Here is a 15,519-nt window from a genome sequence, read left to right as displayed (position 1 = left end):
GTTTATATATTTTATTATTCAATTCCATTGTTTATATACATGTTTTTGGTAATTATCATAAAGATGCTGGTGAAAAGTAATTTAACATTTCATAATGCGTGCAAAAGTAAAAACACTGATTTAAAGAAATTTTTACAATTCATCAGTCCCAACAAATTATGACAAGCATATAGGCAATATCATGACTTGCAAAGTTATACTTAGCATAATGTTGCAATTCAAAATATGGCACAGTATTAACAATACAGATAACAGTCCCACTGGCTAAAGTTGAGCCAGGTTTTCACTAATTTGGTTTAAGTTGAAATTTGATTATATCAAAAGATTCCTGAAAGTACTGAAAAAGAAACAGTGTACATGAAAGAGAATTCAACAATGTTTACAAAATGCCAAAAGTTCTTACTCAGCCCCCCTTGCCCATAAATAATTAATGAAGTCCCCCTTCCCCCACCCCCAGCATCAAAAAGTTTTACAAAGGTAAATTTAGCTCAGTGAACAGAACCAAAAGATGACTGTTGTTAGACAGTACCTGGTTAAAAGCTCAAGCACTTTCATAAGAATTCATATATATTGTCTCTTGAGGAATATAAATAATCCAATAGCATTGTTCTTGTGAGTTTTGGAGCCTCTCACTTAGGAGTTATAACTGTCCTTGTGCTTTGAATAAAATATGAACTTTAAAGCAGAAAGCTGATGGTATTCAATATTCACCACCTTCAAAGTTCGTTGTGAGAGTTCTTCTCTGCAGCTTTGAACATCAGGATAGAATTGAAAATTTTGAGTGCGGGGCCCAGCTTAATACTCATAATTTTAACAATGTCTGTTTGGGTCATAAGCAGAAATGCTTCTCCATCGATTTGCTAAAATGGGGACAAAGAAAGAGAAAAATATCTGTGAATGAATTGGATTAAACAATCAGTTTGAGACCAGAGGAAAAAAGGGAGATTAGGTGCTTGCCTTGCAGATAGTCAACCTCAGTTTGATCTCAGGCCCTGCATATGGTCCTCTGAGCACTTTTAATAGTGATTTATTAGCACAAAAGCAGTGTGTTTAGGATTAGAAATGAGACTGAATACTCAGATGTTCGTGAATATAATTCAAAGTAACATGTCAGCTATAAGATGACATTTAAAAAATAGCTTATTACTATAAGAGCAAATGGTAACAGTGATATTTTTCAGAGTGGCCACCATTATTTTTGACATACAGAACAAAATGAGTTACTTTCAAGAGACAAATCAATAGTACTACTGGACAAACAAGAGACTGACATTTAGAAATGTAAGCTCTATTCTCTTTTCTCTACTACTTGAAAACTCCTTAAGAAACAGTTTTCTTCTCTGAGATCATTGAAAATTTAGTCTGCTTCTAAAGAATAGCATACTCTGAGGGCTCAAGATACTACCTCTATAAAGATGAATATAGGTTGCAAATATATAGAAAAGAATTCTTCTGCAAGATTTTTAGCTTGTGACATAGGTAGATTCATGATCTTAAGAATTATTATTTTTTAATTCCTTGTATACAAAGAACATGCTTTTATTCTCTACCATCACGATACCTTAGAAACCTTGTTATCAATGCTAATAGGTTGTACTGTATGTATCCCTTCTAAATTCAGAGGTTGAATCTTAGCCCTTAGCAAATTCAGAAGGTAAAGTAGAAGTAACTAATCAGGATGAAGTCCCAACTAATTAGATACCTAATCCAAGATGACTAGCACCCATGTGGAAAGGGGAAGCAGGACATACACATAGAGAAATAGAGAGATTATGTGAAAATAGACAGAGTGAGAGAATAACACCTGCAGCCTGGAGAGAGAGGGGTGTGAGACAGATCTGTATAGACTTCCCATCCTCAAAAGAAACATCGCCAACACCTTCATTTCTTGCTTTCTTTCAAATTCAAGAATCGGGCAAGAATTTATCTTTGCTATCTACCTAACAGTTTGTAGTGCAGCACTCTAGCAAATTTGGCAAACTATATTGGTTTAAATTCTATAAACAATTACCTTAAACAAATACTGGTAAAATTAAATGTTTCTTATGTAACAACTCTTCTCTGAAAAGAAAACACTTGTAAATTTAAAGTGCCTCTATGTTGACTCAATACGAATTGGAATGTTCCTCAAGGTAAGAGAGATTAAAATGGTTCAGGCACATGCCTTGCATGTGAGCAGCCCAGTTAGACCCCTGACACCTCATCTGATCCTTGAACCATTGTCAGGAAGGATTTCTGGGCACAAAGTCAGGAGAAAAGCACGACTATAGTTGGGTGTGTCACTCCACTCCACCTTCCAGAAAGAAAACTGGAATATTTGTACATAACTCTTAAGTAATGATTATGTGAATTTTTTTGCTAACTACCGATTAGGAAGCAACAAAAATCTTGCTGTTGACAACCAGAAGGAAAGACTTTTCAATTTAATTTCCAAATGGAAGATCAAATGAATACATAAGAAATATTTTGTTTTCTGGAAAACGTTTGCTCTAGTCTAATCTGTTTATGAGAAGACAGTTCACTGATAAATCCAGGCAAAGGGAAGAGGCTTATCCATTAACACTTTATTTAAATTGTCTGATAGATTTCTTCCAAATCAGAGATGAAAACACAATGGGCCCCAATGAATCACTAAAAAAGTAGATTGGTTTATTATAATTTGGGACCAATAAAGTCTCCTCCTGAGACTGAGAACACTATGACAGATGACCAATTCCTTAGACAGATGACAAAGGAATAAACAGAGAAAAGGCTGGTGCTTGCTCGTCAAGCCTGCATTTTCCTTTGAATACTATCTCGTTTGCTTGTCTTTGTTTCTTTGCTTATTTCTACTCTGAAAAAGCCTATATTTTCTCTCAAATATCTCTCCCTTTCTCTCCCTCACACTTTTTAAAAATAAGTGTCAATTAAAGTTTCTTGTATCAAAGCCAAAACAAAACAATGAAGATGGGATTTTTTAAGGTTAGGAGCCAGAAAATAATAAAAGTTAGTTGAATGTTATTTTTTTATGCAGGGAAGAAAAACAAAAAAAATGTCTGGAGACCAATGACATGCATTAAATCATATAAAAGCTACATGATCAAATCTCAATCTGGAGGAAGTGAATTTATATTCTGAGTAAAATTCTAAGTGAAATTACATTCCAAGAATAGTGGCCACTCTTGGATGCATTGGTGGGGACATAAATAAGAACAGAACTAAATATTCTAGCCAAATTCAATGATAATAGAATAAAGGGACCTAAACTTTATTTATTTTATTTTATTTTATTTTTTTGTTTTTGGGGCCACACCCTGTGATGCTCAGGTGTTACACCTGGCTATGTGCTCAGAAATCGCTCCTGACTTGGGGGACAATATGGGATGCTGGGGGATCGAACCTCAGTTTATCCTGGGTTAGCCACATGCAAGGCACATGCCCTAGCTGTGCCACTGCTCTGAGCCTAAGGGACCTAAACTTTAACAATTTAAACTTAAAGGGGCCTATTATACTTGCAGGCCAGAGTAGTGGTATAGCATGCATTCTGGGTCCATTGGTGGAAGGAGATTGACACTGGTGAGAAGGACCCTGACTCATTGTATCTCTGAAATTCAACTATGAAGGACTCTATAGATCACAATGGTTTCAATAAAATAACAGTCATATGAATATTGAGTAGAAATAAAAAATGATCAGACTTAAACACTAAACCTAAAGTCAACGACAACAGAATAAATCACCAATCTACAACAAGCTATGTACAGAGGATACCAGTTACACTAGCAGTCTGGGGGCAAAGGTGGGAGACATGGGATGTATGCTGGGAACAGGGGTGGAGAGAGGACAACACTCGTGGTGGGAATGTCCCTGATTCGTTGTCACTATGTACCTTAAATATCACTGTGAAAAACTTGTAATTCTATTTGGTCACAATAAAAAAAAGAAAAGAAAAAAGAATGGTGACCACTATGATGACAGAACTTCTTTTTCATTTGCTTTTTGTCATATATAAGAACTAGTCCAAATCCAGAGATTAAACATTTTGCCAAAGCCCTAAATTTAGAAAGAAAATTTATTTGGACCACAGGGGCATGCATTTTCTTTATTATTATTCACTCAGCATTCTTTTCCAATGCCTTCCACTCTTCAATTCACAGTGATATGCTCTTTGTCTAAATGCCTTCCTTGGAGTGTGAACTACCATATTCTTAGATACTCTTCCAAGGTTTGGGCTTAGAATAAAGGTTACAATGATAAAATTAAGCAAGAAAACAAACATTAGACCCTCCCGAATGGAATTTATATTCTAATATTTAGTTCAAAGCCAGACTAATTCAACAAGAATTCAACAAGAAACTATATTAGAAAACAATTACTAATCAATTTAAAAATATTATTAGTAAAAAATGTTATTAGTGCTACCAAAAAATGCTGGTTGAAGAGTTGAGTGTGCAATTAAGGCAGGGATGAATATGGGATGGCAGGAAAATATTTCACTCAGAAAACCAGTGTAAGACTAATTGAGAAGGCAACTGAGCAGAAGGAATGAGATATAAGGGCATCTAGATCGAAACATGTTTAAGACAGTAAAAAATATGAGTGTGGGGCTGGAGAGAGCACAATGTATTGTAGGGCATTTGCCTTGCATGCGCCGAACCAGGATGGTCCTGGGTTTGATTCCTAGAATCCCATATGGTCCCTCGAGCCTACCAGGAGTAATCCTGAGCGCCACTGGGTGTGCCTTCTTGCCCCCCCCAAAAAGGAGTTTGTAAGAACAATCTAAGAAACAGCAGAGGCTGGTGGTTGGTGTGTGGAACAGTGTAAGCAAGGGCAAAGAGGTCTGAGGGTGAAAAAGTAATATTTCTGCATTTTTCTATAAAATTAAGAAAAAAAAAGGATGGGGGCCATTGGCCAAGTGGCCTCAGGTGCATTGGTGGAGATAAAAAGGGATAGAACTAAATGTCCAAATCAAAATCAACAACAATAGAATCAAGAGACCTCTTTAACAATCTAAATTTAAATAAACCTGTTACAGTGGTAGGCCATGGGGCAAAGGGTGGTGGTATAGGATGTACTCTGGGTCCATCGGTGGAGGGAGATTGACACTGCTTGTTAAAATGGCCCTGAACACTGTATATATAAAATTCAACTATGAAGAACTTCGTAGATCACAATGGTTTCACTAAAATTAAATTTAAAAATTATAAAAAATAAGAGATGAGTCAGGTTGATCACCATGAGGTCTTTTGATTTTTACTCTAAATACATTAATAGAATATCAGGGGTCTCAAACCGTGGGCGGTTTGCAGCCCTCCGTACAACATTTTGTGGCCCTGCCCTAGAGGAATCTTTTTTGTTTTGTTTTGTTTTAGTTGTTTGGGTCACACACCCGCAATGTTCAAGGCTTACTACTGACTTTGCACTCAAGGATCACCCTGACTTTGCCTCCTGCGGCCCCCAGGTAAATTGAGTTTGAGACCCCTCATCTAAATGAAAGGATTGATTAGTCTACCTTATACTTCAGAAGGATCACTCCAGTTGTGATGGGAACAGATGGACAGACAAAATAGAATTAGTGAGACTGGAAGTTACTACATGAGTCCAGGTGGGAAATGGCAGTGTTTTTACTCAGTATGGTAATGATAAGGTAGAGAATTACCTTATCTTATCGCACATCCAGACAGGATTTTCAATGCATTAGTTAAAAAAATGTGTAAGAGAAAATAACTGAAAAATGACTTCAAGTCATAGTTCATCCTAAGACTTTTGATAAAAAGCACTACTTAGATATGATTAACAAGGCGTTAGTTAACCTTTACTCTGTTTCTGGCTATGACTCAGAAGCAATATACCTGCTGAAATAATGAAACCTTATTATGAGACATTACATCAGAGCACAGAGTGTGTTCTATTTTCTCTAAACAAATCTTTCACCATCAGACCACTGCAAGAAGAAAAACACACATAGAAGGTGCTCTTCTTGGTAAATATGATTTCATAGGCTGAATGTGTGGTTATATGATTGAGTTGTGTAGATTTAGAAGATTTAATCTCGCAATTCACAAGGAACTAGTTTCAAGGTGATATGGTGACTGAGAAGTATGTGTCTAATAAGCCATAATCCAAAAAAAGACTCACTGAAAGAAATAACAGAGTATTTGATTTGGACTCAACTCTTGTTTAAACTAAATAATATGCCAAATTATATGCTTCACTCAGAACTAATTTACGAAAAATGATTCAATACAAATTTATTTTTCAAATGTTTTCTTATTTTCAAAGATGATAACTACATAAGAATTTTCAAAGAAAGAGCAATAGCTCTGTGAAGAGTTACAGGTCTGTTCAGGGACTGACAATTAACAGAGGACCACAAAGACACTAAAGTTTAATGAAAATAAAAAGCGGGGTGGGGGGAAACATCAGGCTAACCACAAAGACACTAAGGGTTAAGAAAAAAGCAATGGAGGGGGCTGGAAAGATAGCATGGAGGTAGGGTGTTTGCCTTGAATGCAGAAGGACAGTGGTTGGAATCCCGGCATCCCATATGGTCCCCTGTGCCTGCCAGCGGCGATTCTTGAATGCAGAGCCAGGAGTAACCCCTGAGCGCTGCTGGGTGTGAGCCCCCAATAAAATAAAGAAAAGCAATGGAGCACTTGAATAATTACTAAAGATCAATTAGATAAATGATGAAAAATACTTCTGAAATAACATAAGGCAGAAAGAATGTTGAAAAATCATATGCACAGTCATTCACTTAAAATATAAACGAGGTGCAAATAATAAGGAGGAAGGGCTCATGCCTTGAACCTGGTGAACAGGGTTCATTCATCTGAACAACATACCCCTGAACACTTCCAGGAGTGATCTCTGAGCACAAAGCCAGAAGTAAGTCTCTGAGTACAGCCAGGTGAACCCCCAAAACAAGCTAAAACTAAACCAAACAAAAGCCCATAAATGATGCCTAATAATGGAACAATAATCAAGGCCAGAGGATGACCCTCTGGCAATGCTCTTAACTGAAACAACTCAACTGAAGAGTTGAGGCCGAAAATAGGGAAACAGGTGTATATACACACATATAGCTACAGACAGCAGATGTTGGAAAAACCTTGAGATTATTCTTCTTTCTAGCCAAGATCTGAGGGATAATTGATTGCTCTGCTTAGAGAATCTGCTAGGCAAGTGACTTATTTTTAGAGAACTCTTGTAAAGCGCCTCCTGTTCTAGTTGATTAGAATTACTTCTAGTTTAGTTTTGAAGATAAATTTCTTTTTGTCCTAATGCTCAATAAAGTGATATTATTAACCATTATATATTTACTAAAAGCAATGAATAAGCTTTCAACAGCAGATTATAATATCAGTTATAAAAATTACGAGACATGTATAAGATCTAAGAAATTATTCTAAGAATAATGCTAATATTTATTATAAGCACCATAAAGAATTAATTTTTGTGTTAAAATTTTGAAAATAACACGGGAACTAATGTTACCTTACTAAAAATAAAATTTTATTTATAAGCGAGAACATATTTGCATGCATGCTATTAAAGGTTTCTTTTTATGCAGTATTTTTAGTAAGTCTAGTGCTACTACTATGGGCCTTATAACAGATTCATAAACATACTCTATACATCCAATAATGTATAACGATTTTTTATACAACATATTCATTCAACTTATTAGACAATGTTGCATCAACGTATCTATATCTCTTTGCCTGTAAACCGAGACCATGCAATATTTGCTATACTCAGAACTTTGATCATATTAAAGTATACTACACTTGAGTGGAATACTTACTTCATCTTTAAATACTTTTCCATGCTCTTCACAGCCAGGTAAGCTCTGGATGAATTCTGATACCTGTCAAAAACAGTATCAAATTTTCAGTGCTGAAAGTCCAAATCTAAACACTACAGGTTTAAAAAAAAATATATATATATATAGTATTATATGTGATATATAATATATACAATATTATATATATTGGAGGGGGTTGGGCCATACCCGATGATGCTCAGGGGTTAATCCTGTCTATGCGCTCAGAAATCGCTTCTGGCTTCGGGGATCATATGGGATTTTGGGGAATGGAACCACAGTCCGTCCTAGGTTAGCAATGTGCAAGGCAAACGTCCTATTGCTTGCACCACCGCTCCGGCCCAAGGTTTAAAATATTTTAACAAAGTTAAGTCATAGTTATTTTTTCCATGATAACTTCTGTCAGGAAAGGAGGCTACATTTTACATACACTTGTATGTAGACTCCTCTATCTGGTTCCTGGCATGGAAGAAATACCTCATCAGTGCTCCATTTGGAAACTTTACTGGCAGGGATCCCAGCAACAGTTGGAAGAAGTTTACTCTGTTGTTCCCAGCGCAAGGGCAGACATGGAATGGGGGACTTAAAGGAGAGAAAGACAGCTGAGCGACGTTGTGCCTGCTGTACACTAGGCTCTTCCCGGGCACCTGGTTAAAAGATACAAATGGATAATTATTCTCCAAAAAGTAGCCCCAAAAGAGCTGTCAAATGCATAAAAGTAATCATTCCTTTCAATAAATAAGATAATGAGACCTTACTGAAATGAAATTGAGAGTACACTACAGAATTTTACCAGAAGAGAAATGCCTTGCATCTGCAATGAGAGGAAGGGTCTTTTTCTATTTGCTGAGCCAGCAACAGCTCAGAGCAAGACAGAACACCACAGTCTGTAACAGGAAGTCACTAACTTCGGTCTTAAAGTGTTGACAATAGCACCCCTGAAATCTATGTGAGATGTGGGTGTTGTTCTGAGGAAGTGTGTTGTTCCTATTTTACCATAAGAATGCTTCCTGCTGTTTTCTGTTGTTTTTGAATAAATCCATTTTGCTGGTGAAGTTAAAGGCTCCTTATTTGTTTCAGATTAACAAACTAAATACTTAACATTCCACTTTGTCTTTACTAAAATGTCACTATATTCAACTTACATTGTCTGAAACATTAAGCAAATGGATGCTCATTACATTAATCAATGTTATTTATAGACAAATCCTGACAATAGAAATATGCCTCAGATATTTAATAAGAAAATTAACTTTAGGGGCTGGAGTGATAACACAGTGGGTAGGGCCTTTGTCTTGCATGCGGCCAACCAGGGTTCGATCTCCAGCATCTCGTATGGTACCCCAAGCCTGCCAGGAGTGATTTCTGAGCAGAGTCAGAAGTATATCCCTGAGTGATGCCAGATGTGGCCCCAAAACAAAACAAAGGAAAACGTAACTTTAGACTTAGAAGATTTCCTTAGTAACTCTGAATTCTTCAAAAGTAGCACCCAAATAGTATGTCCCAGCAAGCCACCATGTTTATCCTGAAGTTACCATTTCTGTTTTCTCCTGTTATCTCAAATCTAGTATTTTTATTTTATTTTCTTCTAATGATACCCCCCTTTAAAAGTCCACTATTTACTCATTTGCTAGTTTTTCTGAATAAAAATTTAGTTTGCTACTGCCCTCCCAATATAGTGTCTCTCTCTCTCTCTTTTTTTCCCTTCAGTTTTTAGGCCACACCCAATGACACTCAGAGGTTTCCTGGCTATGTGCTCAGAAATTGCTCTTGACTTGGGGGGCCATATGGGACGCTGGGGATAGAACCCAGGTCTGTCCTGGGTCAGCCGTGTGCAAGGCAAATGCCCTACCACTGCACTATTGCTCCAGTCCCACAAAGCATTTTTTAATAGCTTAAAAAGTGTTTGTACATGTCAATTTTCTATTGGCTTTATAAAAATATTTAGGGCAGCTTCTTAGTCTACTTTATTATTCCAAATACTGACCAAATGCTAAAGGGCCTTTGCTTCCATTCCTTATATCAAGCCTCCAACCTGACTAGATTTGTAAAGGGTAGTGTTTTCCATAGGAGAAGGGAATTGAGAATGAACATGCTGGTGAGTGTTCAAAAAATTTCATATCCTCTTGTCCTAAGGCTCAGGTTTAAAAAAGACATCTGCTAGCAAACTGTGACAATTCTGAGGGTAAATATTCTTCATAAGAGATTTAGGGAAATGTATCTGAACTACAAAAGAGCAAAAGAGTAAAATTTTTCATGGGATTTCTGATAGAAGTTCTACAACACACTGGAAAGAAGAACTGACTTATTCATCATTTTAGGAAGGCACAAGATAGAACAAAATAAATTAAGAAGTTATAGGAAAATTAATGCCAGGGAAAGAAGACTCTTTCTATGGCATACATATAATCAGGTGGACATATGGCCTTTTTTTTTTTTCCATTCCTGTACTGCCAATGATATCACAAAGTTATAAATCTGAATTGTTAGTTTCTGGTAGGATTGGAGTCACAGTTTAAAAAGAAAAGAATAAATAAGGTAATGCAAATCTGTACAAATTCCTATAGCTATCATCTCGATTTCAAGTTTGGGGTATGCTTTAATTACCATGCACCTGACCATGAAGATAACTCAATTCTATTGGATTAACTATCTCAATGACAGAATCATTTTGGAAGTGTACAAGATCATAAAAACAGTAATTGAGTTGTTTGCTTGATATATGCCTCACATATCACAAATCGGGCAGAATAAAGTTAATAGTCACCACTGTAGTAATACTAGTGACATTCAGAGTTGACATGTGTGTTTTTTTGAGGAGTGCTCACAAGCATGCTCAAGAGACTGTGGGTACCCATAGCTATCGTTGGTCAACCAGGGATTAAATGCAAGGGCCTGAGGATGTGATGTTACTTGGATTACCTGTGGTTAGTAGTGTACCAGGATTAGGACCATTTCTGATACCAAGGATTAACTTAAGTCCCTAAGATTTGCTGAAGTGCACATTTCAGAGGCTCTAAAAATGAATGTTTTATTTAATTCAGTCCTAATCTCTATTTTATGCTCTAGTTCCAAGATGTGCTAAGATTTAATATGTCCCTTAATTCTTGAAAATTATTCTGAATACCAATCTTGATCTAACTACAACTAGTTGAAGACTGACTATAGGTCTCTAATATATTGTGGTATGTATGTATGTGGTATGTATTTTTAAAAGAGTGGTCTGTACTGTCTGTATTTCTGATAATTTCACTTTTTAATAATTAAAACCATGTTAAGAACAGTAAATAATAGGCTGGACTGAGAAAGAAACTAAGATATTTCAACCCTAGGAATGTGTTTAGAACATCAAAAAAATCTAAATTGTTAAAATATTAATCTGTATCCTTATTGTATGAGTCAGCAATTAGCAAAAGAGAGAAACTCCTGACAGGGAATCTTTAAGTCTCTGCTCTAACTCTAACCAGTGTTTGTTCTAAATATCCTGACAACACAGCTGCCAACATAAATATTTCAAGAATTATCCATTGGATATAATCCAAGAATAACAGGTATTACGAACAGAAATGATGTAACAATCAAATGCTAACTTAAGAATATCTTTATATTTAGGAGAAACTTGGGCAGGAAAACAAATCAAGGAAGTTCATGATCTCTCAGGCAAAATAATGAAAAGGAAATTGAATTGAGGAATTAAGTTTACTGAAGTCAGTAGCCAAGTGGGATGAATCACATATGTGAAAGATGCTTTGGTTAAGTTTCCACACCTGCTCTACTTTATCTAAGAAAAAATTAGAGACCAAAAATAAGTTAAATATATTGTTTGCCAGAGTGCATGATATACTGTAGTGTTGCATCCAAATTACACTTCAGAAATAACATTCATAGTTGGAAATATTGTGCACTGGCATTTCTTCTGTGAGGCCCTGGGTTCAATGCTCTGCACCATATACACAGAAAATAGTTTAATCAAAACTAAGATATTAAATATTTTAACTTGACTAACAGCACAGAGCTGGCTCCTTTTCCGGGAACCTACGAGACTAAGAAAATTGGTCTTATCTAAGTGCATGGTCCCCTAAAAATCAACATTTAAGGATTGCTCTGAGCAGAACTACAAAGGTATCATACATGTACCTGAATTTAGGTAACTGAAGACTCATTTGATACTCAAGGGATATACTGAGACCTCTTTCATAATAACATTATAACTTCTTATTCGGTATAATATTACTTCTCTTGCTCTCTCATGGCTACTATTCCCAAGGCCACTCAACAACAACAAAGTATTTCCATACATTTTTTTCAACTTTAGTTTCCAGAGAGATTGATCTATTTAGACTATGCATAACTCTGCTGAGAATTGACAGAACGGGAAGAATTGAGGACATTCATCCATTGACTAGGAATGAGAACCCATACACCACAAAAATATAGAAGTTCTCAAAGACCAGAGGATTTTGTTTGAGTTGAAGGTTTGTGAAGTCCAGGTAAAGAAAACTAAAAAACTACTAATGAAGTCAAGAAGTAAATTCTGGATATATTCCACATGAAATGAATCTAGAAAAAACTTGATATGCATATTTAGTAAAATGTCCAAGGTCACAGAATCATCTGGGAGCAGTAGCAGTGCAGGGTTTTCATACCCTACCCACTCGTAGTGTATTTCTATGATGTTGCATTAAGCAACATAAAGCATAGTGAACGCAGCAGTGACTGTAACTTACTTATACATTACTATTTTATGAAAATTAGATGGAAATAAAAGCATCACAGAATAGGTCATTACATTAACAGTTGTGTAAGTGACACTCTCAAATATTTAAAAATATAAACCAAAAATGCATGTGAAAAGCAAAGTCCCCAGGACAATCATTAAAATAATAATAAGGCTAACATTTTCTCACAAATATAATTATATAGTTATGCATGATTGTAAATATAACATGTATTAAATGCTTACTGAGTATAGTCATGTGGCTTTAACTGCTTAATTTAAAACTTTGTAATATGTTTTTAGCAAAGACATAAAACAATCAAGTTCTCCAACACTCAAAGTATTTTTGTTCAAGTGCTTATCTCCCCTGTTTTATAGATTTTTGGGTCACACCTGAAGAAGCTCAAGGGTTACTCCTGGCTTTGAGTTCAAAAATCACTCTGCAGGCTTAGGGGATCATATGGGATGCTGGGGATCAAACTTGGGTCCATCCTGGGTTGACCATGTGCAAGGCAAATGTCCTACCACTGTGTTATTGCTCTGGCCTCTATCTTCCCATTATTTTTTTATATGTATCAATTTTTTTTTTCGGTTTTTCGGGCCACACACGTTTGATGCTCAGGGATCACTCCTGGCTAAGCACTCAAAAATTGCCACTGGCTTGGGGGGACCATATGGGACTCCAGAGAATCGAACCACTGTCCTTCCTTGGCTAGCGCTTACAAGGCAGACACCTTACTTCTAGCGCCACCTTGCTGGCCCCAGATATGTATCAATTCTATTTATGTTTCAATACACATTATAAGATGAGTTTAAACATGAAACTAGGTAATGAATCAAAAAAATGAATTAAGGAAAAAGTAGGAACTTATATAATGTTTTAACAAACTTCATATATAATATTTTCAACATGTATGAAACAATAAATATGAACCTTATCATGATGAATTATAACATATATAGCCTGAAAATAGATATTTTGTTTATTTTTGCAAATAAAAGTTTTTACAAAAATTGTCTATTTGGGGCTGGAGAGATAGCATGAAGGTAGGGCGCTTGCCCTGCATACAGAAGGACAGTGGTTTGAATCCCGGCATCCTATATGGTCCCCCGAGCCTGCCAGGAGCAATTTCGAGTGTAGAGCCAGGAGTAACCCCTGAACACTGCTGGGTGTGACCCCCCCAAAAAAAACTGTCTGTCAAGGAACATCCAATCAAATGAGGCTTAACTTTAACATTGTGAATTCAGTTAAGTTTTAATTTCTGAATAATAATAGTAAATTCTATCAATAGCAAGAGATTTATTATGGCTACCTCTGGCTTCATGTGATGTTCTCATTTCATTCTCTGATTTCTCTTCAAATTCTTCTTTAGCATCATCAGCATGCTGTGCTCTGTGAAAAAATACAACAATATTTTAATATCTTTAAAGGGCTTTAAAAATGATTCAAACTGCCTTTTAGATACAGGTTTTCTTGATCCAGAAACAAAAGTTTACACTAATATGTTAGATAGGATTTGCAGTTCTATTGGGAAATTCCTACTATAATGTTTAAAAAGTCATTTTTCACTATTTGCTCATAATTTTCACGGAATGTATAGAAAGGAGATTTGAAAGTTAAGAATAGAGCATTACTGTGTGTTAGGGAGGGTGTTTCAGAGAACTGAAGTAAATGGATATTGGCCTTTGATGGTGGGTACTATGAGGTAATACTGAACTACCCAAATAAACAGATATTTGTATGTCTATATTGTATGTAATTTTGGAAAAATAAATATGCCTGTCATTTAAGTTACTTATTCCACGAAACAGCAATTATTTTATTTTAAATGGGACACACATTCAAGGGAAATTTTCTTTATACTCTTTTCTTCAAAAGCAATTTTGAGAAGATGATCTTGGTGAAACACACACAGCTCAGGAGTCACTTCTCAGGATGCTGGGTATGGGAGAACCTCAAGAGATGACCAGACCCTTTGGTCTGCAAAACAAGAACCCTAGGCCCTGTACTCTCTTTGTTAGCAAACATTCTTCAACTTAAAGGCTTTGAGACTTTGAGTTTGGCTTTGAGACTTTAAGTTTGGACTTTGAGATCAAACTTAAAGTTTTGGACTTTGGGATCGATGATGAGATTAGTCTAGGAAATTCAGTCAGTACTAGGAACACTTTTCAGATATTATTAAACCAAATCCACAGATTGAACAGCTTTCATTTCATTTAAATAAGAAATGAACCAATGCTAATAATATACATATTCCAAAGATGCTCTCAAATGGAAATGAATCATTGCATTCCTAATTCAAAGCTTTAGAAGTGTGGGGCATATAGCTTTAAAGATCATTAGAATAACACAAATATATTAAAAGTATTTTTATGGTCTTAACTATATAAATATGTACTTATTGTCCATTTGGAAGTTTTGATGCTATCCCAGTATACACACAATATGTTTATTCTCTTCAACTGATATATTGATTCTTACTCATTTTTAGAAAAAACTAAAATTTCATGTGAATCTCAGCAACCCACTTTACCATAAACATCACATTTGCTAAAGAAAACAATTCCAAGAAAAACGAAAAACCAAATGGCTAAGGAATAGCTTATTTCACAGAAAGTTAGGAAGATAGAGCTAATAAAAACAAATATAATTAGTTTTTGAGATAAATATAATTTGTTTTTAGATTTTGATAATTTGAGAACATATTAGTTGAAGTGATAATACAATATTTTGTCTTCTTTATAAAAGTAATATTAAATATACTTGGTAAGTATTTTAAAATCAGTTATATGTGCTAATTTCTTTATAAAAGCCTTCTCATTGTGTTTTACTGTAAATGAGTGCTAGACCTTGTCATATGCATTCTGAATTTATTTATACGAGCATATGATTATTTCTTTTATTAACATGGCAAACTACATTGCTTAACATGTGTACGCTAAACTATCTTTGCATCCCAGAAACTTTTCTTATAATAGTCAAAGCCATTTACACAAG

At 35.5% G+C, this 15,519-nt stretch overlaps 1 protein-coding gene across 1 annotated transcript in view; it reads right to left on the bottom strand.

Annotated features, from left to right (window-relative positions):
- Positions 1–470: 470 nt before the first annotated feature.
- Positions 471–15,519, bottom strand: part of L3MBTL3 (L3MBTL histone methyl-lysine binding protein 3) — a 124,614-nt gene continuing 109,565 nt past the window's right edge. The window contains exons 19-22 of the mRNA XM_049771161.1: positions 13,835–13,914; positions 8,282–8,451; positions 7,787–7,849; positions 471–860 (exon numbers count right to left, since the gene is read on the bottom strand). Coding sequence (XP_049627118.1) covers positions 717–860; positions 7,787–7,849; positions 8,282–8,451; positions 13,835–13,914 — 457 coding nt within the window. The 3' untranslated portion in view covers positions 471–716. The remainder of the gene's footprint in view (positions 861–7,786; positions 7,850–8,281; positions 8,452–13,834; positions 13,915–15,519) is intronic.

Source organism: Suncus etruscus, chromosome 4, assembly GCF_024139225.1.
Source record: "Suncus etruscus isolate mSunEtr1 chromosome 4, mSunEtr1.pri.cur, whole genome shotgun sequence".
Lineage (NCBI taxonomy): Eukaryota > Metazoa > Chordata > Mammalia > Eulipotyphla > Soricidae > Suncus > Suncus etruscus.
The sequence above is the reverse complement of the archived record's forward strand: the minus strand, read 5'-3'. Positions and strand labels throughout refer to the sequence as shown.